Raw genomic sequence first — 25,312 nt, forward strand, 5'->3', positions numbered from 1 at the left:
GCAGTTGACTTAAATATTAAACTTGGATTTGGCACCCTTGCTACAGTCACTTACTAGTTCCAGGAGTTTTTAATGTCAATTCTTTTCAGATTTTCTACATAGACAATCATGCCATCTGTGAACAAAAACAGTTTTATTTCTTCCTTCTCTATATACCTTTTATTTCCTTTTATTCTTTTACAGTATTAGCTAGAACTTCCAGTATGATGCTGAAAGGAGTAGTAACAAGGAAAATTCTTGCTTTGTATCTGATCTTGAAAGCTCAAGTTTATCACTATTAAGTAAGATGTTAGTTGTAAGCTTTTTGTAGATACTCCTTATCATTGAGAGTTTTTTATGATGAATAGGTGCTGGATTTTGTTGAATCCTTTTTCAATACCTATTGAAAACATGTGATTTTTATTCTAACCTGTTGATATGATGGATTACCTTAACTGATTTTTGAAAATTGAACCAGCATTGCATAATTGACATAAATCCCTCTTCATCGTGGTGTACATTTTTTCACAAATCGTTGTATTTGAAGCTTCTGTTGGCCCTAAAGTTACATGGGCCAGTTTTGCTCACATTTCATTGGCCAAGAAAGTCACATGACCACACTGAACTTCATAAGTGGGAGAAATGTGAATATATTTTAACAGCCCTAATGTCTACCATAACTGTGACCTCCACTTGTAGCTTACTGTATTGAAGCTATTAATATTTAACTTTCATAATAGTTGTGACAAAGCTGATGAAATGAATGAATTTGTGTTAAACTCTGAAACAATTTTGAAAATCAATGGTTAATTTCTATTAATTTCTATTTATTTTAGTTGTTAATGCAAATCCTGGATTAGCCCAAAAGAAATTGTCAGATATTTGTCCCTATTTTGCTTAGACTTTCAGAGACTTGAATTATGTTTATTATAGTAAGAAGCCCTAACAAACATAAATATGAGTGCACAAGCTTTTATACACCGTATAGTAATCTACTTAGGAATATCCATATATTGAGGTCTTGCTGGGCAAAGTGCGTAAATAAACCAGCCTCTTTCACATCCTGGTATATCTACCAATGTGAAGTTACTAAACAGTAGCCAGCCAGAGTGCTGGAGGCAACTTGAAATTTTGAGAAATTAGAGAAGTTATTAATAAAAGACAGCTAAAGTGCAATTTGAAATCATTGCTGGTTTTTAAAGATAAAAATCTTTTATTAAAGAGAAAGTAGCTACTCTGAACCTCAACTTGCTCATTGCTATAGAAAGGGAGTACATAAAATTACAAAGATACACTGGATCCCTATAATAGCTTTTGAAATTCTATAAATCAGTAATTTTAGAAATTCTCATGTTTTAATGCATTTTTTAAATCTCTAGATGAAATGCAAATGGATTCTCTAAATTATACTTGCAAAATATTTCAATAAAATATGTAAATAGGCTTATTAACTCTTGTGGTCAAAACCAAAAATTAAAGTCATTTTTCAGGATCTATCAATCTGTCTTCAACCTGTTTCCATAAATCATTTTCCATATTAACATCAGGAAAATCCTGACTCTAAAATAAGTGTCTGCCAAAAGGGGTGAGATTTTCCAGATAAGAGGAAGCAGGAATGGGTTCTGTGGACACAGGATTTGGAAAGTCACTCTGAGATTGTTAGGCATTTGACTGTGAGCCTCCTTTTGGGGCTTGGAAGAGTTTTAAAATCTGCAGCAGAAAGGACTTTTTGATTTTTGTTGTCAAGTCACCAGAAAAGGGTTTCCTGGTTTTCAGCTATTATTAGGGGAAACTGAAACTTTGTTTGTTTATTTAATCAAGTGGTTTTCTTTGAATTCAGAGGGTACCAAGCAATTGAGTCATCAGACTACACGAAGAAGAATAACAGGGACATCTCCTGTGTTGCTTTCTGCTTGTGATGTTTTTTACTTCAAGAATTTGATTTTTACCTGCAGGTACCTTCTCCAAATACACTGTCTTAAAATACCCAGCACTAGAGTGAATGGTTTAAGAGCTCTACAGCAACATAATCTGGACCTTAGTTTTATAGTTTTCTACCTGAGTATTTTTAAACATCTTTTAACTCCCACACACATATCATATACATGTATACGACAGTTGTGCAGTGTATATATGTACATATACATACAAATGCGTGCTTAATCATGTCCAAATCTTTGCCACCCAGTGGACTGTAACACCAGGCCCCTCTGTCCCTGGAATTCTCCAGGCAAGAATACTGGAGTGGGAAGCCATTCCCTTCTCCAGAGGATAATGTTATTAATACTGGGGCTTCCCTGGTGGCTCAGAGGGCAAAGAATCTGCCTGCAATGCAGGAGACCAGGGTTCAATCCCAAGGTCAGGAAGATCCCCTAGAGAAGGGAATGGCTACCCACTCCAGTATCTTGCCTGGAGAATTCCAGGGTCAGAGGGGTCAGGCGGGCTACGGTCCACGGGGTTGCAAAGAGACGGACATGACAAAGTACACATTCGTATATATTTTTACATATGTTTTAAAATATATATTTTTCCTTATTATGGCTGTTGAGTTCTTACAAATAATTTCCATTGGTCTACTCCTGTGGTCACAACAGGTTATTTTTATACATATCCCATTAAAAAAATGATCTAAAGAATTACATTTTGTAATTAACAACTACTACACATTTAGCAGCTTAAAACAGTACCCATTTGCTAGTTCACTGTTCTGTAGGACACGTCTGGCCCGGCTGGGTTCCTGCCCAGGACGTCACATGGCTGATGTTAGGATGTTGGCTGGGCTGAGTACTGGCAGAGAACAGACTCCTGCAGGTGTTGGCCTGAGGTCTCCATTTTCTTTTTGCCTTTCAGCTAGGCACTGCTAAAGGCTACTGTCAGGTCCTTCCCACATGGTCCCCTCCATCTTCGAGACACAAAGGAACACTGAATCCTTCTTGTGTTTCAAGTCTCCCTGGTTGACTCTTCTGGAACCAGCCAGAGATGGCACTCTGCTTTCAAAATGTTCATGTGGATATGTTAGGCCCACTGAGATAAGCTCCTTATCTTTAGGTCAACTGGCTAGTAACCTTACTTCCTTTTGCAAAATCCCTTTGCCATGTAAGGTAGCACAATCACGGGAGTCATCTTAGAATTCTGCCTAATATATTTTATATAGGCATTCTCTGTTATATAGATTTTTAGGTTGAATAACATGATGAAGCATTTGAAACATTAAATGTGATTCATCATAATGAATTGGTTTAGGTTAAATTTTGTTGTGAATGTGATGTAAAGGATTTGCAGTATTGAAAAATACATTTATTTTTAAAATAAGCCTATGAATGTATCAGATAAAAGTACATTTGGAAGACGTATTTTAAAAAGCTATTATAAATGCATAGCATATGCCTAGAGTTCTTTGATTCCATCAAATGACAGTGAGTAGCCTTCTCTTCAGTATATGCTGTTAATCATGGTCATGGTCATAAATGAATGATAGAAACTCAGACTTCAGAGCTAAGAGATCAGAGATGATCTGTCACCCTCCCCCTCCTCTTTTTTTCATAAATGAGGAATCTGAGACTCAGAAGGGGGATAATGACTCAGAGAAGACCATAGAGCCAGCTAGTCCGTGGTAGAGATTGGCCTGGAAAACATGTTTTCTAATTTCCTGTCTAGAAGCCCATATATATACTTATGAAAAGTTAAAGTGTTAGTTGCTCAGTTGTGTCCAACTCTTTGTGATCCCGTGGACTGTAGCCTGCCAAGCTCCTCTGTCCATGGAACTCCCCAGGCAAGAATACTGGAGTGGGTAGCCACTCCCTACTACAGGGGATCTTCCCGACCCAGGGATCGAACCTGGGTTTCCTGCATTGCAGGCAGATTCTTTACCCTCTGAGCCACCAGGGAAGCCTCAGTATTAATGACAGTATCATTCAGTTCAGTCACTCAGTCGTGTCTGACTCTTTGCGACCCCGTGAACCACAGCACGCCAGGCCTCCCAGTCCATCACCAATTCCCGGAGTCCACCCAAACCTATGTCCATTGAGTCGGTGATGCCATCCAATCATCTCATCCTCTGTCCTCCCCTTCTTCTCCTGCCCTCCATCTTTCCCAGCATCAGGGTCTTTTCAAATGAGTCAGCTCTTTGCATCAGGTGGCCAAAGTATTGGAATTTCAGCTTCAACATCAGTCCTTACAATGAATACCCAGGACTGATCTCATTTAGGATGGACTGGTTGGATCTCCTTGCAGTCCAAGGGATTTTCAAGAGTCTTCTGCAATACCACAGTTCAAAAGCATCAATTCTTCGGCACTCAGCTTTCTTTATAGTCCAACTCTCACATCCATACATGACCACTGGAAAAACCATAGCCTTGGCTAGACGGACCTTGGTTGACAAAGTAATGTCTCTGCTTTTTAATACGCTATCTAGATTGGTCATAACTTTCCTTCCAAGGAGTAAATGTCTTTTAATTTCATGGCTGCAGTCACCATCTGCAGTGATTTTGAAGCCCAAAAAAACTAAAGTCAGCCACTGTTTCCCCATCTATTTCCCATGAAGTGATGGGACCAGACGCCATGAGCTTAGTTTTCTAAATGTGGAATTTTAAGCCAACTTATTCACTCTCCTCTTTCACTTTCATCAAGAGGCTCTTTAGTTCTTCTTCACTTTCTGCCATAAGGGTGGTATCATCTGCATATCTGAGGTTATTGATATTTCTCCCAGCAATCTTGATTCCAACTTGTGCTTCCTCCAGCCCAGTGTTTTTCATGATGTACTCTGCATATCAGTTCAGTTCAGTTCAGTCACTCAGTCGTGTCTGACTCTTTGCGACCCTGTGAATCACAGCACGTCAGCCCTCCCCGTCCATCACCAACTCCCAGAGTTCACTTAAACTCATGTCCATCGAGTCGCTGATGCCATCCACCCATCTCATCCTCTGTCGTCCTCTTCTCCTCCTGCCCCTAATCCCTCCCAGCATCAGAGTCTTTTCCAATGAGTCAACTCTTCGCATGAGGTGGCCAAAGAATTGGAGTTCCAGCTTCAAAATCAGTCCTTCCAATGAACACCCAGGACTGATCTTTAGAGTGGACTGGTTGGATCTCCTTGCAGTCCAAGGGACTCTCAAGAGTCTTCTCCAACACTGCAGTTCAAAAGCATCAATTCTTCGGTGCTCAGCTTTCTTCACAGTCCAACTCTCACATCCATACATGACCACTGGAAAAACCATAGCCTTGACTAGACAAATCTTTGTTGACAAAGTAATGTTTCTGCCTTTTAATATGCTGTCTAGGTTGGTCATAACTTTCCTTCCAAGGAGTAAGTGTCTTTTAATTTCATGGCTGCAGTCACCATCTGCAGTGATTTTGGAGCCAAAAAAAATAAAGTCTGATACTGTTTCCACTGTTTCCCCATCTATTTCCCATGAAGTGATGGGACCAGATGCCCTGATCTTATTAGTTTTCTGAATGTTGAGCTTTAAGCCAACTTTTTTACTCTCCTCTTTCACTTTCAGGAAGCTTTTTAAGTTCCTCTTCACTTTCTGCCATAAAAGGGTGGTGTCATCTGCATATCTGAGGTTATTGATATTTCTCCCAGCAATCTTGATTTCAGCTTGTGCTTCTTCCAGCCCAGCATTTCTCATGATGTACTCTGCATAGAAGTTAAATAAGCAGGGTGACAATGTACAGCCTTGATGAACTCCTTTTCCTATTTGGAACCAGTCTGTTGTTCCATGTCCAGTTCTAACTGTTGCTTCCTGACCTGCATATAGGTTTCTCAAGAGACAGGTCAGGTGGTCTGGTATTCCCATCTCTTTCAGAATTTTCCACAGTTTATTGTGATCCACACAGTCAAAGGCTTTGGCATAGTCAATAAAGCAGAAATAGATGTTTTTCTGGAACTCTCTTGCTTTTTCGATGATCCAGCGGATGTTGGCAATTTGATCTCTGGTTCCTCTGCCTTTTCTAAAACCAGCTTGAACATCTGAAAGTTCACAGTTCACATTTTGCTGAAGACTAGCTTGGAGAATTCTGAGCATTACTTTACTGGTGTGTGAGATGAGTGCAATTGTGCGGTAGTTTGAGCATTATTTGGCATTGCCCTTCTTTGGGACTGGAATGAAAACTGACCTTTTCCAGTCCTGTGGCCACTAAGTATCATTAATTGAAGATTTTCTATATAGCAGGCACTATCCTAAGCATTTTAAATGTATTTTTCTTAACCCTTGCAAATTCTGGAGGTAGGCATTATTATTATCATCGCCATTTACAGTTTAAGAAAGCTGAGTCACAGAAAAAGTAGCTTGCTTCATGTCAGCCGGCTGGTACATGATAATGTAAGGATTCTAAGGGATTCAGAGAAGCAGTTGTGTACCGGGGCCCAACCTCTTCACTGTGCTCTGCTCTTTCCATCCCAGCAGTTGCTTCTAGTAGGGCCTTCCATATATTCTTACAGCTCAGTATCCTCTCCCTGAACAGCGCTACAGGCCACTCATCAGTTATATTCTGACAACAAATCAGGGAATAGCAGAGAACTGGGAGTCAGGAGACTGTGTATAAACTCTGGTTCGGTTGGTTATTTTCTGTATGGCTTCAGGGAATTTTGTCACAGCTGGGACCCTGGGATACTGTATCTGTAAAATGGGGATTGTGAAAATTCTAAAGAGGACACGTTAAAAGCAATCTGTAAACAAGAGGATTACATGCTTATTGTACTGTTATTTTTTGTCAAATGGTGGCTAGTTCTCTTTACCCTATAATAGCAGGTTTTCAAGTCACTTTTGCTGTGATGAGTCAGGCATTAAATGAAAAATAGTAGATTTTTGACACTGCAAAGGCTGTGTTCTGAGGCCTTTAGGAAGTCATGTTTTCTGTGCATACCCTCATTATGAATTTTCAGATGTCACTGAAGTTGTATGTCTTAGTTGGTGGTGATTTTTCATTCAGGCATTCTTCACCGGAAGCGAATAGTGCAGCTTCCACAGAGGGGCCAGGACTCCCTCCCACCAGCTCAGAACCTTTCATGATTCCTCATACCTGTACAAAGTTTTCCTACTCTTTTGATTAATTTAAGTTGTGTTGATTTCTGCTGTATAGCAAAGTGAATCAGTTATATATACTGTACATATATCCACTCTTTTTTAGATTCTTTTCCCTGTCATAGGTCATTACAGAGTACTGAGTAGAGTTCCCTGTGCTATACAGTAGGTCCTTATTAATTATGTTTTATATATAATAGTGTGTATATGGCAATCCCAGTCTCCCAACTTATCCCTCCCCCTCTTCCTCCTTGGTAATGACTCTATTTCTGTTTGTAAATAAGTTCATTTGTAGCATTTTTTTAGATTCCACATATAAGTGATATGATATTTGTCTTTGACTTAACTTCAATTTAATGTGGCCATTCTGAGAATCACTCTCAAATAAAATCATAAATATTGAGTGTATGACTGTCAAGATCTACTCTTCATCCCCATCCTTTTTTTTGTTGTTGTTAACATTTCATTCTTGGTTTTATGAATATGCATATTTTTTGCTATACTGTTTGAAAGTAAGTTGCAAACAATGTAAGACTTGAGATCTAAATACTTCAGCATGTGTCTCCTAATGATAAGGAAATTTTATATAATATATGCCATTATCTACCTAGGAAAATTAACGATTTTATTATCCTATCTAATATCCAATTCATATTCAGATTTCCCCTACTTGTCCTAAAATTCCTTTTAGTATATTGCTTTTAGGGTTTCTTTTTTTTTTTTTTTTAAGAAACCAAAGTATACTCATAGCATTTAATGGTTACATCCTGTGATATTTTTAAATCTGGGACAATTTTCCCACCTTGTTAGTTTTCATGATATTAATTTTAAGTGATTCTTGAACAAAATCCCATGTTCTGGCGATCGCCACACTATCAGTGCTACTAAGTTGGCTCCCGTGATTAAGATGGCGATAGCCAGGTTTCCCTGTGTTAAAATACGTATTCTCCTTTAGTGATTAGAACTAATTTGTAGGATGATTTTTTTGGCTTATGTTAATATTCTTTTATTTAATGGCATTAGCATCCATTGATATGTCTTATTTGAATTATTCCATTGGAGGTTGCAAATGAGTAATTTTAACATTTTATCATTTTGTACACATATTAACTAATCATTTCTCTGGAAGGATGTGCTTTCCCTCATCTATGGACGGTGATGTATCTCCTCTTAATAGTTCATATCAGTACAACATGTTTTAACTATCAATTATCTAAAATATCAGCCTCAGTTGTAGATCACTCTACATATCTACTGATCTATGGAACTGAGTTGTAGATCAGTCATTACATGTTTTATATATACTTATTAAAGCATTTTGATGTACATTAAAGTTGGAAGTGGAGAACAGATGAAATTTAAAGCAGTGTTTCAAAATGGTGAGCATATATTTCAAGAGGTTTGATGGAAAGGATTTCCACAAGTCACTGGCAATATCACCAAGTATTTATTGATCTAAAAGGAAGTTATTAATACCAGGCAATAAAAGAGCTTACCATCTCCCAAAATACTGATGATATGTATGGTCAATGTGGATAAATAGTGAGGCCTGACAGGGAGTAAATTAATCTAAGTATTTTGAGCCATCCCCCTGTTGCTGCAGCTTTAGCTGTCTCTCAGCTCCACATTCTAACCTGTAAGGTCTCTGACAATTGGGGCTGTTTCTTGGATCATAATCTGCCCAATTTTTAAGCCCGTCTCAAATCCCACCCCGTCTGTGAGCAGGAGCTCCTTCCTCCTGTCCTCTGCAGATGGCAGTTTGCACGTCTGTCACATCTGCGGTCTTGACTCTGCTTCTTTCCTATTTGGCCTCCTAGTGGGCTTCCATAAGCAAAGCTCCTAGTCAGACTGTTAAAGATCCTTAAGAACATGACTTGGTGGTGATTGTACTTTAGTTGCTAGGTTGTGTCTGGCTCTTTTGTGATGCCTTGAACTGTAGCCCACCGGGCTCCTCTGTCCATGGGGATTCTCCAGACCAGAATACTGGAGTGGGTAGCCATTTCCTTCCCCAGGGCATCTTCCCAACCCAGGGATCAAACCTGGGTCTCTGTGAATTCTTTACCAACTGAGCCACCTGGGAAGCCCTAAGAACATGACTATCCATGACCAAAAGCTTAAAAGCTCTTTTTTCACTTGGGAATGCTGGGTTTTGCATTCCCTATGAGAATCTCTCTGAAAACTGCCAACAGACGTGAAAAGTGTTTTCAGGCAGGGCTGTCTCCTTAGTGTAGCTTTCTTTATACTCTTTACTTTTTAATACTCATCACTCTACAAAAACAAGTTTTTCTATGAAAGTTGAAGGTAGAATTGAGGATTACTCACCACCTATTCTTTGGAAATAATGTGAAGGCCTACTTCTTTGACTATGACAAAAAGAAAGAAAAAAGAAAAAGACAGGCATAAATTAAATCTTGATTTAAATATTACAGTGAAAACAAAGCTTATTTTATTTTACATAGTTTGAACCTTTTTGTTCCTTTTGTTACCTATTTGAACACTGTTTTAAATGGAAATAAAACAATGGTATTTTGTGTTTCTTGACAATTTTTTAGAAAATTTTCATCCCACTCAACAAGACAAGATTTGAAATACCTTTTCTGTCTCCTTCATAAAAGCACTTTAGATTTACGCAGTTTTTTTTCTTTCATCCGAGAACCTCAGTGCATTGGCTGCTACGTTTGTTACCTGATGGTGATGACACAACTATCACCTCTTTTGTTTTCTGTCTTTGCAGAAACCGGAGGTAAAAAGCTACGGAGCACTGTCCAGAGAAGTACAGAAACAGGCTTGGCTGTGGAAATGAGGAACTGGATGACTCGACAAGCGAGCCGAGAATCTACCGACGGCAGCATGAACAGCTACAGCTCAGAAGGAAAGTGAGTGATGCTGGCCGAGCAGTGGTCTCCTCCACGCCTCGCTGCAGTCTTCCTTCTCTCCCCCTCTCTCTGCTTTCACAGACGCTAACTCGCATGCTCCGGGGCACTGCTTTAACCTTCACTGGCTGATTTGCTGTGAAGAAAACTTTTGCTTACCTGCCACTGAGAAATGTGACATGCCTGGCTTTTTATATCAATGGACATAGGTTTGGGGATAAAGTGTTTCACTTTAAAGGCAAGATACTAAAATATAGCTGTCACAAATGGAAGTTTGCCCTACCTTGAAATGACACATAAAAACACAGCAACACTTTAAGTTCCAGTGCCCATGCCACATGTACAATGCTAATTTTGAAAATCTTTGCTCTAACAGTTATCACTAAAAAATATAGAAAACTGATACATGCTTAGTTCCATCCAGTAACAGTTTGGATAAATGTAACAACAAAAAAGAAACGCCACAAACTTTGCTGAGCCTTTCCTTTATGTAATTATCATGTAGCTTTCCCTTGACTCCACTGTGTCTGAGGTATTTTTAAGGCATAAATGATTGTACAGCCCTGTCACCCACGAATTAACAGTAATTAGCAACAGCAGAGCTGTAGATGGATATGTAAAGGACGTTAATAGAGGAAAGGAGGGTTTAGTGACCTCATCTGTCATCACTATGGAAGCAGCAGATGCTTAGGGAACGTAGTGTGTAGTCAAGTTCACAAATGTGTGGCCATGGGAGCGGCTGGCAGAGTGTTGATGATTTTGCCTTAGGAATCATTTGCGTAGCATAGTTATGTAAATACAAGAGATGTATACGGTTTTCATACATCTATAAATAAGGTTATGTGTGATAATTTATGGAAGCATTAAAAATGTTCAGATTATATATTTGGGAATTAAGCTTGGGGGAAGAAACAGATTTGACATTAATAAAGGAAGTTTTAAAAGAGATGGAGAATCAAGTAAAAAAGAAATGTGCATGAGCACTCATCACTGCAAAGTGCTGTGTTAGATACTGTTAGAGATTTTAAACGTTTGAACTATGACCCCTGCACTCCAGGTGCTTATTGTCTTATTGGAGAAATGGGATTAATACACATAAATTCACTCAACAGGTATTTCCATACCTTCTAATGTTCTAGGCGCTTCACCATGAGTTGGGGATATAAATCACACAAGGGAGCAAAACTCAGTTGCTGGTTTGACATAGGCTTTAGAATCATATAGGCTTAAATGCTAATCTGTTTTCGGTGCTATACAAATTTGGGCAAGTTATGTAATTTTTTAAGATTCACTTATTTATTTGATTTTTTATCATTCATTTTATTCATTAATTGAGTTTAATAAGTACATACAGTATTGCAGGCACGGTTCTAGTGCTGGAGATATAGTAGTAAACACAGAAGAAAAAAAACCCTACCCTTATCAAACTCACAGTCTAACAGATAAGATGGACAATAAACTAGAAAATGTATTTAAGTGCATATGTAAGAAAATCTAGTAAAATATATAATAGACTGGGTGGTGTGAGTGCTAAGGAGATAAAGGTAGGAAGAGAGATGGTAGGTTAAGGATAGGGTTTTATGAAGGACAGACAGGGAAAGGGGCACATCTGAGTAAAAATCTGAAGGAAGTTAGTGAGCTTGTGGGTATATGAAGAACATTTCAGGCTGAAGCAGTGCTGAGGCAGGAGCTTGCCTGGCAACCACAATGGGGGGGCATCCTGGGGAATGAGGCAGAAGTGGTAAGAAATTAGAGAGATGGTGGGCAGCGGTGGATGGCTGGTGTTGTCTTTACATATCATTGCAAGGACTTTGCTTTACTCAGATTGGGGTGAGAAACCAATGCAGGACAGTGAGCAGACACCTGACATTATCTGACTTCAGCTCTAACAGATCAGTCTGGTTGCTGTGGGAGTGGAGAGTAGAAGTGGCAACAGGGGGATCGTTCAGAAGGCTGTCGCGGCAACACAGAAGGAGAAAATGATGGCTGGGACCTGAATGGTAGCATTAGCGAGGTCAATTCTGGAGGTATTGACAGGAGAACCAATACGATTCAATAATGCATTTGATGCGAATGTGAGAGAAAGACTGTGTATTGGTTTGTTGTGCTGAGCTCAGTCATGTCTGACTCTTTGCAACCCCATGGACTGTAGCGCGCTAGGCTCCTCTGTCCACGGGATTCTCCAGGCAAGAATACTCGAGTGAGTTGCCATGCCCTCCTCCAGGGGATCTTCTGACCCAAGGATCGAACCTGTGTCTCTTGAGACTCCTCCATTGCAGGCAGATTCTTTACCCACTGAGCTATCTGGGAAGTTTGTTAGGGCTACTGTTAAAAAAAACGAAAAGAAACAAAACACAGAAATAATACCACTTAAACAACAGAAATTTATTTTCTCATAGTTTTGGAGGATGAAAGTCTTAAGATCAATATGTCAACAAGTTTAGCTTCTCCTGAGACCTCTCGTCTTCTTGGCCCCTAAATGGCCACCTTTTCACAAGGTCCTCACATGGTATTTCCCCTCTGCATATGTAGCCCTGGCGTTTCTTCTAAGGACACCATCATATTAGCTTAGGGCCCCACCGTTATGACCTCATTTAACCTTCTGCTAAGTCACTTCAGTCATGTCTGACTCTGTGCGACCCCTGAGACGGCAGCCACCAGGCTCCCCTGTCCCTGGGATTCTCCAGGCAAGAATACTGGAGTGGGTTGCCATTTCTTTCTCCAATGCATGAAAGTGAAAAGTGAAAGTGAAGTCGCTCAGTCGTGTCCAACTCTCAGTGACCCCATAGACTGCAGCCTACCAGGCTCCTCTGTCCATGGGATTTTCCAGGCAAGAGTACTGGAGTGGGGTGCCATTGCCTTCTCCTCATTTAACCATCAGATCAGATCAGATCAGTCGCTCAGTCGTGTCCGACTCTTTGTGACCCCATGAATCGCAGCACACCAGGCCTCCCTGTCCATCACCAACTCCCGGAGTTCACTCAGACTCACATCCATCGAGTCAGTGATGCCATCCAGCCATCTCATCCTCTGTCGTCCCCTTCTCCTCCTGCCCCCAATCCCTCCCAGCATCAGAGTCTTTTCCAATGAGTCAACTCTTCGCATGAGGTGGCCAAAGTACTGGAGTTTCAGCTTTAGCATCATTCCTTCCAAAGAAATCCCAGGGCTGATCTCCTTCAGAATGGACTGGTTGGATCTCCTTGCAGTCCAAGGGACTCTCAAGAGTCTTCTCCAACACCACAGTTCAAAGGCATCAATTCTTCGGCACTCAGCCTTCTTCACAGTCCAACTCTCACATCCATACATGACCACAGGAAAAGCCATAGCTTTGACTAGACGGACCTTTGTTGGCAAAGTAATGTCTCTGCTTTTGAATATGCTATCTAGGTTGGTCATAACTTTCCTTCCAAGGAGTAAGCGTCTTTTAATTTCATGGCTGCAGTCACCATCTGTAGTGATTTTGGAGGCCAGAAAACCTTAACCATCCCTTTAAAGTTTCTACCTCCTAATACAGTCATAACTGGGAATTACAGCTTTAGCAGTCTGTCCAAAGGAAAGACAATTGCAAGGCTGAGCAATTGAAAGAATGAAGTTGCCATTTAAGATAGGAATCCTCTTGAGAAGAACAGAGTTTGGTTTTCTGTTTGTTTGGGGGTTGAGAGTCAGTGTGGGACAAGTTGAGTTTTGATTACCTGTTAGACATTCAAGCAGGTAAGTAGAGCAGTTAGAATACAGGTCTGGGACCCAAGGGAGAAGCCCAAGCTGGAGATGTCAGTCAAGGTAATGTCACTACAGACAATGTTTAAAACCTTGAGATGGGATGAGATTGCCAAGGGAATTGGGCCATACAGGGAAGAGGTCAAAGGATTGAGTGGCTATATTTAGTGGTAGAACTAGCAAAAGAAACAGTGAAATAGCTACAGAAGAAAACCAGAAGACTACAGAGTTCAGGAAGCAAAGTGTTTCAAGTGAGAGGGAGTGATCATTTGGATCAAATGAGACCAATATGTTCAATTAGACGAGTACAGAGTATTAACAATCAAGATTTACCACTCTGGTTATTAGGTAACCTTGATCAGAGAAGTTTTGGTGGAGTAGAGAAAAACAAAGCTTGGAAGAGAGCAAGGGAAAACTGAGTACAGTTTCACTAGAGAATAAGAGGAAAGAAATTGAAGATAGGGACTTCCTTGGCAGCCCGGTGGTTGACATCGAGTTTCCAAAGCAGGGGGCACGGGTTTGATCTCTGGTCGGGAACTAAGATCCCACATGCCTGTGCAGTGCAGCAGGAAAAAAAAAGAAGAAGTTAAAGAAAGTGAAAAGATTGTACATAGAGACATCTCTGAAGAAATTCCAGGGAGAGAAATGAGATTGTAGCTGAAGAGGAAAGGGTGTTGGGAAAGGGATTTTTTATTTCTTTAAGGAGGAAGAAATAGTGTGTTTGGGTATTGATGGCAGTAATCTGAAGGCTTTCTTCATTGATGAAAATGGATTACATAACAGACTGTCTCGTAATGCAGCTGAGAGATTCAGTATGCTCATGCCAGTCACAGAATAAGTGCTCAGCATGTAGGAGTGCTGTACGTAGAACTCACAGCTCGTGCCCTCCAGACAAGGAAGAGAAAGGCACACAGACAGAAGTGTGCGCGCTGTGCAGGACGAGGGCTGCTGGAGGAGAAGGAAGGAGGGCCGTGGGGGTGCAGGGGGCGCTTGGGATCCAGTTAATATGTGACAAAATGGCGATACCAACTTCTCCTGCCACAGGCAAGGGGTTAGATGGAAACAGGAGTGGAGGGTAACACAAAATAATCCTGTGTTGTTTGCTTTTAGTCTGATCTTCCCTGGTGTCCGCTTGGCCTCGGATAGCCAATTCAGTGATTTTCTGGATGGCCTTGGCCCTGCCCAGCTAGTGGGGCGCCAAACTCTGGCCACACCCGCCATGGGTAAGAATTTCTGTCATGTGATTCGCTGTTTCCCTTTTAGCTTATTGAAAAATCACATTCCCCAATTTCATAAGATCTTTAGGAGTATTATCTGGAATGAGTATCTTTAACAACATAAACTTAAACTTTTTCCATTTTAATTTATACGCTTTTTAAAGTAAGAGATCACTGATACATTTTTAAATATATTTGAATGTAGGAAAATACATGGGAAATGAGCCAACAAGGTTAAACCAAGATCTGACACAAGCATTTTTCCATCTGCTTTTGTGTGTTAAGGCCTGTTTGTTTCTTCCTCACTCCCTATTAGGTGACATTCAGGTAGGAATGATGGACAAAAAGGGACAGCTGGAGGTGGAAATAATTCGGGCCCGTGGCCTTGTTGTAAAACCAGGTTCCAAGACACTGCCAGGTAAGAACAAAAGAGATTTCTTCTGTTACTGTTCATCATCTACACTTTGCAATTCAGAGACTTTGTTTTTGAAGAGATGCTGAAAACTTTGTTTTTAGATAACCAAGGGTACTGATAAATGAGTCAGTTATCTGTAGTAGTTTGCATTTCTCCTGAGTGAGCACCCAGTCAGGGTGATCTGGTGGGGAGAAGTCATTAGCTAATAAGTACATATGTGGTAGAAACCCTACAAAATAAAAACTATCACACTTATGTACATGTCGCACAAAATGAATTACCTAAGAAGTTCTTGTTAGCTGGTATTTTGTGTTATTCTGTTTATCTGAGCTTCAGAATTCTCCTTAGAAATCCTTAGCATTCTGGAATTAGAATAAATATAGATAGATATAGGTCCCCAAAATAGCATAAACCCATAGACGAAGGACATTCTAGGTAGAAGACTCTTACTTCCTGGAGTGTATAGAGAGGCACCATTATAAGTTTTTATTGCAATCTCACATTTTGTACCAAAATATTATAATCCAAGGTGCTTAGAGCCATAGGGAATGCCAAAGATTCCAGATGCCTGGTGCAGAGATGTAGACAACTTCAGACCTGATGTACAGAACAGTTCTGAAACTTGGTTTCTCACCTCAGCACCTCCACTGAACGAATTGTAATTCTGAATCTCTAACCTAGAAAGTTCATGTTGTTACCCGGTGCCGCCTATTGTACAACTTTGCAGTGCTGAGTAAGACAGTTGTGTTCATAAAGGTCTCAGAGTTAGTCACCTGATTGCTAGAAAGAATACCGCAGTTTGTACATGCATGAAAATGCTTTTATAAAGAGTCTGTCAGAAAAATATCAATGCATGGTATTTATAATTAGTTGCCTCTTTCCAGCTAATTTGAACATACTACATCAAATCCCACCCTTGTCTTGTACCCACACCATCAATAAATAAGCCCTTTGGAGTGATAAATGCTCCATGGGGACGGGTAAAACAGTTTGATTTTGAGAACGTTTAACTAGATTTATGAATTGATACATGAAAAACTGCGTGAGACCTCTTTCTTGGATATTGTTTGGGACCAGAAGGATTTCTCTTTTAAAAGCAGTATATAAAACCAGTTGATGGCAAAACAGTAATCAACTCAGAGGCTGTGTTAACTGCCTAAAACTACCTGAATGACTGATATCTAATCTATTGTTATCTAATTTATCTATTGTTTATCTAATAATTTTGACATAATGTGGAAAGGCCAGTGATTTTTGACTGCTGGCTCTTTTAACCTGTGACTAAGCTGTGGCAGGTGTCATCCACAAGTTGGGTGTTCTGTAACCAGAGCTCATCACTTAACTCTCCTGTGTGTTTTCTTTCCCAAGCACCATACGTAAAGGTGTATCTATTAGATAATGGAGTCTGCATAGCCAAAAAGAAAACAAAAGTGGCAAGAAAAACGCTGGAACCCCTTTACCAGCAACTATTATCTTTTGAAGAAAGTCCCCAAGGAAAGGTTTTACAGGTATTTATTGAATTATATATTCCTTACCTAAGAAGGTGTCTTCATGGAGTCAAACATTCTCTTCCAGTCCTCTCCCCAGCTGAAATTCTTGGGGAACTTCCAAGCAGTGGCCAGTGCTATAAAGCTGTACACACTAGGGAACTATGCTGAATGTAATAAACCATAATGGAAAAAAAATATGAAAAAAAGCCAACACAGTTTCCTTTAAAGTGAACTATAGACTTGTAAACCCCCATCACACATTGGCTCTTATCTTCCTTAACGGCTTAGGATCCTAACACTCCTGTAGAGTTTTCCGACTATACCTTTGAATTCCAGTAAAGATAACTATCCCAGTAATTAAATACAACTACATAACTTGATGTTTGATGTCAGCACATTGTATGAAAGTTGCTCAGTTGTATCCGACTCTTTGCGACCCCATGGACTGACTGTACAGTGTATGGAATTGTCCAGGCCAGAATACTGGAGTGGGTAGCCATTCCCTTCTCCAGGGTATCTTCCCAACTCAGGGATCAAATCCAGGTTCCCTGCATTACAGGCATATTCTTTACCAGCTGAGCCACCAGGAAGCCCAAGAATACTGGAGTGGGTAGCCTATCCCTTCTCCAGAGGATCTTCCCGACCCAGGAATTGAACCGGGGTCTTCTGCATTGCAGGTGGATTTTTTGCCAACTGAGCTTTCATTAATTGATTGTATTTTGGTTTACAAGCTCTTACATACATGATTGTACTGACATTGCTCTTTTAATTTTGCCAACAGATCATTGTCTGGGGAGACTATGGCCGCATGGATCACAAATCCTTTATGGGAGTGGCCCAGATACTTTTAGATGAACTGGAGCTATCCAACATGGTGATCGGCTGGTTCAAACTCTTCCCCCCTTCCTCCCTAGTAGATCCAACCTTGGCCCCTCTGACAAGAAGAGCTTCCCAATCATCTCTGGAAAGTTCAACTGGACCTTCTTACTCTCGTTCATAGCAGCTGTAAAACTGTTGTCATAGCAACCAGCGTTACAAAAAAAAAAAAAAAAATCACAGGTCGCAAACCCTGGTAACACTGCATGCTTAATGTTGTGTCTTCTGAGCCTGTTCCTAGGGATACAAAGCGATCCTGTGTTCTCAGAGGAAGTTGCACACATTGTGCCCTAAAGGAGGCCCTCAGGTGAAGGAGCGGAGCTATGAAGAACTATCAGGTTTGGGGTTCAGTAACACTCGAGTTTTGGTCCAATCTGAAGCCATGGATTAATATCAAAGAATCAGTCAGTTTCATGCAACAAAAGCCCTTTTCAATGGCACCTTTATATTTTTATTGTTCCTTTTTCTTCATTTCTCTGACCCCCAAAATCCTGTGATGCCACAGAAATGGAGCTATCCAGCCATTAAGCCATGTTATAAGTGAAGGACTGACGTCCTGGGAAGCATCAGGTGAAAAGCAAGAGACCAAAGACGAGGTCTAGGACAGAACGTCAGCCCTCCCCCGGACTGGACAGGAGCAGCCGGTCCAAAGTGACGACGTGAGCAGTGGCAGACCTCGGAGCTCCAGCAGGCATGTCATTCACTAATGCCAAGTTGTGTTGGACTCTGAAAAACAAAATTCTGTGGCTACACTGTACTGAATGAAATTAAACTTTTTTTTGCATGGACAGATTAGCTGAATATTTAAATTATTTTCTTGGGGCTGCAACTTGCAAAAAAAAAAATCAGCCATTTTTGACAATTTATATTATTTTTAAAAATAAATTTCACTAGTGCATGGTTTTAAAAAAGGGAGAGAATGCAGCAGGGTGATACAAAGACACACCATGTTTATTCTTTAATCACAGTCTGTGTTTTGGCAGACATTGCAGAAGAAAATACTTTCTAGAAAATACTTAAAATTCTCTTTATGTGACAAATAAGTATAATATATTCAATTTATTTCCATGGTAAATATACAAATCTTACAAAGTTCAACATGTGCAAATTGTTCACATCTTTCTTCCTTTCTCTCACTTTTCCTTTTCTCCCTCTTTTAATCTTTTTATTTTCTTTCTCCCTACCAGAGTGAACATTATGCTAAAAAACAAAATGACAAGTTTTTTGACCTGATACTCTCTTAATACCCCATGTTCAATTCAGAGCTGTAGATACATCTGAATTTCTCAAGGAGGGAAAAAACTATTTAAGAGCTTTCTTTATTTCAAGCATGTTGAAAAGGATTTTGCAACATGACTTGGGAGTACATTAAAGTAAGTCAGCATGTGTTTGATAAAGAAGATATTTGAACTTTTGCAATTTATTGTACAGTGCATGGTAATTTTATTTTCACCTTCCAAGTTCAGTTTACAGGAAAATCCTAAAATCATGTGGCCATTGTAATGTCTAATAAATTTGTTTTTAGCACCAGCATTATTCATACAGGGGTTAAAGTATTATTTCTAGAAGGTTTTAGATTTTGTTTTTAATTAATTAAAAGCAATTTCTTTAGCCAATTTCCATTTACTATGTGAATAGAAGCACTGCTAAAAATTTGGAGCCCTGAAAGACAGGGCAGTTTATTAATTCATTTTTCTGTAGTAAAACTCAATTTTTCACAAATTATATTTCTAAAGAAACACAGCAAACATAAATTTGCAACAGATAATTTTAAAGCTCCAATTTTTAGGTAATTCAAAGAAAGTCAATCTGCCTGTTAACAGTTCTTTGATGCCATCACCAAAAGTCTACACACAAATGTCCTAAAATCAAACCCCTGCTTTTGGTTTTACAGACAGTTATTACCATTGGGTGGTGCTGCAAGGTCAAATTTCTCTTAAGTTCCCCTATTTAGAGGAAAAGTCACCGAGTAATGTAATAAGCCACCCATAGTTTCTGTTTCTTTCTGTACACTTTGATAACATGTTCTTATAGATTGATTTTAACTTCTAGCAACAACTTTTGAAATCTACATACATAGCATTTAAGTTAATGCCATGCACAAAAATTGCTCTTTTGTGTTCCTTTTAAATTCAATGCTGACCATTAAAAACTATCATGCTTGATATGGTGCAAAAGTTAAAAATGAGTATCACTAAAAATGCCTTCTCTTTATGTGGTGCAATATGAACTACACCGAGACTGTGTCTTGACATTCTGAGACCTACGATGGACCCAGGTAAAGTTGCGAAATAAATGAATAAAACTATTGAAATAATTTAGACACTTGTGTACCAGCAACAATTGATTTAATAGACCTATAGCGTCTATACTATCCCTTAGAATAAACGTTTAACATTTTCCTGATACGAAGATGCAGTCACATAATCTTTTGTGCATATTCCTATATAAATTATTTCTAATTTTAATAAGAAGGACATGACTGTATGGAATATTTGTACATACCTGTCATTATGCAGTATTTATTTTAAAGTTGGTGTTTTTTTTTTTTTTTAATTTTCACATGTCTGCACCTCAACTTGTGACCTAGTCATGTAAATAGCACTATGCCAGTGACCATTGCTGCCCTGTACATAATATGTTTTAAAAGTAAAGGGAATTCCAGTTGGAAAAAACTAAAAAGGGCAGATTAGTCCTGTGATGAACACCAACTAATGTAAAACTCAAATTCATTCTGGTGATGGTATTTAACACTTTAAATAAAACATTTTCTTTACAGACGTTGTATGCATGGCCTTCTGACTTCTCTTCTCCCCACGCATCCCCAAACCTGCTGCAGCTCTTTTCCTAAACCCACACATCACTTAGAGACACTGAAATCATCTTCTTCTGCCTCTCCGTAACAGAAGCAGACCGCTGGTCTTAGCAGGTAGCCCTCAGCAGAGCACTTCTTTTAAAAACCAAAGGATTTCAGCTCACGTCATTAAACTTGTTGCTTTTCAAAAGGTCATTCCACATTGAGGTGCTTTCTGATGAAGTGACTTGGCAACTCCCAAATTTAAATGAATGAGGTTTCTGAGTGAGTGTGGCCTCCACTGACAGCAGGGTCAGAATCATGTACAAGCTCTGCCATTCCCTGGGTGGAGATGACAAGGTGACAGTTGGCTCTATGCTGTGTTTCCACTGCTGTGTCAGTCCAGCTTCGTGGGAGACCAGGGTGGGGTGCATCTTCAGTTGGGGAATTGTACGTGGTAACCTGACATATGGTGGTTTAGTCCCTGAGTCGTGTCCAACTTTTGCGACCCGATGGACTGTTGCCCACCAGCCTCCTCTGTCCATGGGATTTCTCAGGCAAGAATACTGGAGTGGGTTGCCATTTCCTTCTCCAGGGGATCTTCCAGACCCCGGAATCAACCCAGGTCTCCTGCATTGCAGGTGGATTCTTTACCGACTGAGCTATGACTGACATATAACAACCAGTCCAGAGACTGGCTTCTGTCACATATGAATGGAAGAGGGTCTCTCCATACCTTCTAGGCCGGTTCATCAAACTGCAAAATGAGTTTGATTAATTAGAATGGGCTTTCCTGGGGGCTCAGATGGTAAAGAATCTGCCTGCAATGCAGGAGACCTGGATTCAGTCTCTGAGTTGGGAAGATCCCTTGGAGAAGGAAATGGTAATCCACTCCAGTATTCTTTCCTGGAGAATCCCATGGATGTAGGAGCCTGGCCAGCTACAGTCCATGGGGTCTCAAAGAGTCAGCTATGACTGAGCAGCTCACGCTTTCACTTGATAAATAAGAAATCCAACTGCAATCCAAACTTAGTCCTCTCTCCATCCTCTGAACCAGCCATTTCTTCCATTTCCAGTCCCCCATACCTAGCCCAAAGTATCTTTTCATTAATATATACTCTCTGCTCTAGTGAGCTATTTCTTTGCTATTCATACACTCCTATTCTAAAACTCTCCTTGCCTTTTTTATATGCCCTCTCCTGAAAAGCCCTTCTACTTTCTCAAAAGTGATCCATGTTAGTCCCTCCCTGCAATTCCCAGCTGAAGACTGAGTTCTATAGCAGTTCCAAACTAAACCCTAAACACATGGATGCTCTTGGCACCAACATCTTCATTTTCCCAGCAACTCGAGACACCAAGGGTTCGAAAGCAATGATAAAGTACTTCATGATCACCATCGCAAGAGAACTGGCCAAGAAATCACCAAGCTGTCCGCCTGTGCTGACTTAACCTTTGACATAAAAACACATTCTCTGAATGTTTGTCTCCACTCACACAGTCTCTAACATCCATGCACGAATGAATAGAAGTTCACACATCCACCTTTGGTTTGTGAAATGTGTATTGAGAAGCAGTGTGTAAGAGGGAACAAAAACAATTTGTGACACTCAAATTCTTTGTATGATGTGACTTAAGTCACTGAGTCTCTCTGGCAATCAGTTCTTTATCTGGGAAAGGGGAGGGCATGACAACTGACTCCCATATTTATGGGCTCTTCCTGATGCCTCAGATGGTAAAGAATCCGCCTGCCACGTGGGAGACCTGGATTCAATCCCTGGTCGGACACGACTGAGTGACTTTCACAAGGAGTTTGAGTTAGGCATTATTCCATCATTAAACCTACACTTTGACTATTTTATAAGCTCCTTCAAGAAAGAGACCATACCTATTTTCTCCCCTGTTTTATATACTCAATGCCAAAAACAATGCTGTACACAAAGATGCTTCATAAATATCTGCCAAGTTAATGACTATTTAGTCCAGCTATTTTGAGACATGATTTTAGGCATTATAGTAAACAAAAAGCATGGCCCTGTCCTCATGAAACTTTCATTCTAATAAAGAAGACACACACTGGGTGAAAAATTACAAATAAGATACCTTTCCCAGGGCAAAAAAGCTATGGGAATATACAGCAGTGTTTTAACCAGTTGAGAGAGTCAAGGAAGGCTGCTGCTGCTGCTAAGTCGCCTCAGTCCTGTCCGACTCTGTGCGACCCCACAGACGGCAGCCCACCAGGCTCCCCCGTCCCTGGGATTCTCCAGGCAAGAACACTGGAGTGGGTTGCCATTTCCTTCTCCAATGCATGAAAGTGAAAAGTGAAAGTGAAGTCGCTCAGTCGTGTCCGACTCCTAGCAACCCCATGGACTGCAGCCCACCAAGCTCCTCCGTCCATGGGATTTTCCAGGCAAGAGTACTGGAGTTGGGTGCCATTGCCTTCTCCGCAAGGAAGGCTAGTGTCTATAAAAACGGACAGGAGTTAAACACAAGGTAATGGTGGCCCTGGGGAGTGGGAGTTAGATGAATATTCCAGGCAGAGAACAGCGGCTAAGGAGCTTGAGAGAAGGAACTGCAGCTCTACCATTTTCTTCACTCTACACAGTGTGGCTAAAGCAAAGGTGAGTTCATAAGACATGCATACGAGTGAACAGATGAATAAATGAGTGAATGCAGATTCCTGCAGCCTAAGCTATTTCTGAACCACTGAGAGTTTTGTTGAGAAGAATAACCTAAATTTGATGTGAGAACTATTTGTAAATGACATCATCTATAAGGGCTAATCCTCTATTTGCATGCATGCATGCTTAGTCATTTCCTTCTCCAAAAGGAAATGGTAACCCACTCCAGTATTCTTGCCTGGAGAATCCCAGGGACGGGGAAGCCTGGTGGGCTGCCGTCTATGGGGTCACAAAGAGTCGGACACGACTGAAGCGACTTAGCAGCAGCAGCAGCATGCTTAGTCATGTCCGACTCTTTGCAATCCCATGGACTGTAGCCTGCCAGGTTCCTCTGTCCATGGAATTTTCCAGGCAAGAATACTGGAGTAGGTTGCCATTTCCTACCCAGGAATCCTCTATTTAATTGTGTTTAAAATAATTCTCAGAATGCACGGTCCTAATTCCATTCAGTTGTTAAACTTTGAATATAGGAACCATAGCCTATAGTTCTGTACCCAGCATAGGACCCAGCTCAGCACTAAGCGATTACAGGTCTCAGATACTCAGCCGTAACAGTGAATATCCCTTTCCGATACTCTTGGAAAGACTGCTGTTATCAATATGAATAATTCCTGAGTCCTTAAATTTCTGTTAATAGTTTGCATATGGTTGAATCAGAAAGACTAAACCTGTCATGTTCTTAATGCCTGAGCACCAGCTCCCTGTAATTGTGCTTTTGGAGTAGGGTGTCATTTTGTTCAGTATGCCTCCTTTTCTGATCCATCCACAGAGTTCCCAAGAGATCTGCCATTTCCTAACTAATCCCATTCTCCTGGTTTCAACTGATGGTGGTATAGAGGGTGCAGACTCCTAAAAGGGGTCAGTATATACCCTTGCCTGTGAAGATTTGTTATTTTTGTCTTGTTTTGCCTTGACACCAAAGAGGCAGCTCATCTCCCGTGACAGAGATTTCATGGAAAAAAAGACCAAGAGCTATCAGTGGCTATGTTTTCTGTTATATGATGGAAATTGCATTGATAGAAAAGAAAGTCAGCAAAGCTAAGTGGAGGTATGAATTGAAGAGAGTCCTGCAGGTTCCATGTTCCTGGTTCCATTATGGTTGAAGACTGGCTGCATCTTTGCTCTTCCAAGAAAGCCCATCCATTCTAGCTGTTGATTAGTTAGGTGTCTGCTATTCGAAGTCATTAGTCCTAATTAATACATTTGGCCAAGGACAAGGCTGATGGAATCATAGAATCTTGAAGGAGTCTTCGAGAACAATCTCATATAAGAGGTGGCCATCCAACCTCTGCTTGGCAAGTGCCTGGAGAGAGAAACTCGGCAAAGCAACCCATTCCATAGTCTCTGACAGTTAGACTCTCCCTCCTAAATACCTAGCCTAAATCTCCCGTTTGGAATTTTATACTTCCTGGGCTCACTATTAGCAAGTTCGAGCTCCTACTGTTCATCACACGACAGGCCAATAAATAGACAAGTTGTTGGGGCAAGGATTAGCAAATTTATTCAAAAACCAGTCGACTGAGAAGGTGGTGAACTTGTTTTCTGAAGAACCATCTTCCTGAGTTAGAACTCAGGTTTCTTTTATAGTAAAAGGGGAGAGAGTAAAGTCAAACACTTCCTAGTTCCCATCAACCTTCAAAGGGGATGTGTCGATTTCTTCCTGCATGCAGTTGTCCACAGGTAGGAGGATGTTTCCTGAGAGTTAAACAAAGGTTTATAGCTTAACGTTCATTACCTGAGAGGCAAGCTTCCTAGAACTGGGCCATTAGTGAAGTGAAGTCGCTCAGTTGTGTCCGACGCTGCGACCCCATGGACTGTAGCCTATCAGGCTCCTCCGTCCATGGGATTTTCCAGGCAAGAGTGCTGGAGTGGATTGCCATTTCCTTCTCCAGGGGATCTTCCCAACCCAGGAATCGATCCTGGGTCTCCCACTTTGCAGGCAGATGCTTTACTGTCTGAGCCACCAGGGAAGCCTTATATAATCCCTATACCTTAATCCAAATCAGGGGAGAATTGCCTTAAAAAGGCCTTCAACTAATTAAAAGATACTGATTTTTAAAACTGATGACTTAAAACTGCCACACAAAAATAGTCCACAAAACATTCTCCTTTTTCTGACAGTTTTACAATCCATTGTTGTCATTAACCAGTCCTTTACTATGAAACTTAAATGACCAATTGAGACCAACAGTTCTGAGACTGTTCTTCCAGCACTGATTAAGCCTGGGGTGGCAGGTATAGTATTTATTTA

The 25,312-nt window shown here is 40.5% G+C and overlaps 1 protein-coding gene across 1 annotated transcript in view; it reads left to right on the forward strand.

Moving 5' to 3' along the window:
- Positions 1-20,335, forward strand: part of RIMS2 (regulating synaptic membrane exocytosis 2) — a 601,046-nt gene extending 580,711 nt beyond the window's left edge. Inside the window, exons 24-28 of the mRNA XM_070382789.1 lie at positions 9,736-9,877; positions 14,702-14,814; positions 15,125-15,226; positions 16,592-16,731; positions 17,495-20,335. Of these exons, the coding sequence (XP_070238890.1) occupies positions 9,736-9,877; positions 14,702-14,814; positions 15,125-15,226; positions 16,592-16,731; positions 17,495-17,713 (716 nt within the window). The 3' untranslated portion in view covers positions 17,714-20,335. The remainder of the gene's footprint in view (positions 1-9,735; positions 9,878-14,701; positions 14,815-15,124; positions 15,227-16,591; positions 16,732-17,494) is intronic.
- Positions 20,336-25,312: the final 4,977 nt, after the last annotated feature.

The sequence above is a fragment of the Bos mutus genome, chromosome 14 (genome assembly GCF_027580195.1).
Source record: "Bos mutus isolate GX-2022 chromosome 14, NWIPB_WYAK_1.1, whole genome shotgun sequence".
In the NCBI taxonomy this organism is placed as follows: domain Eukaryota; kingdom Metazoa; phylum Chordata; class Mammalia; order Artiodactyla; family Bovidae; genus Bos; species Bos mutus.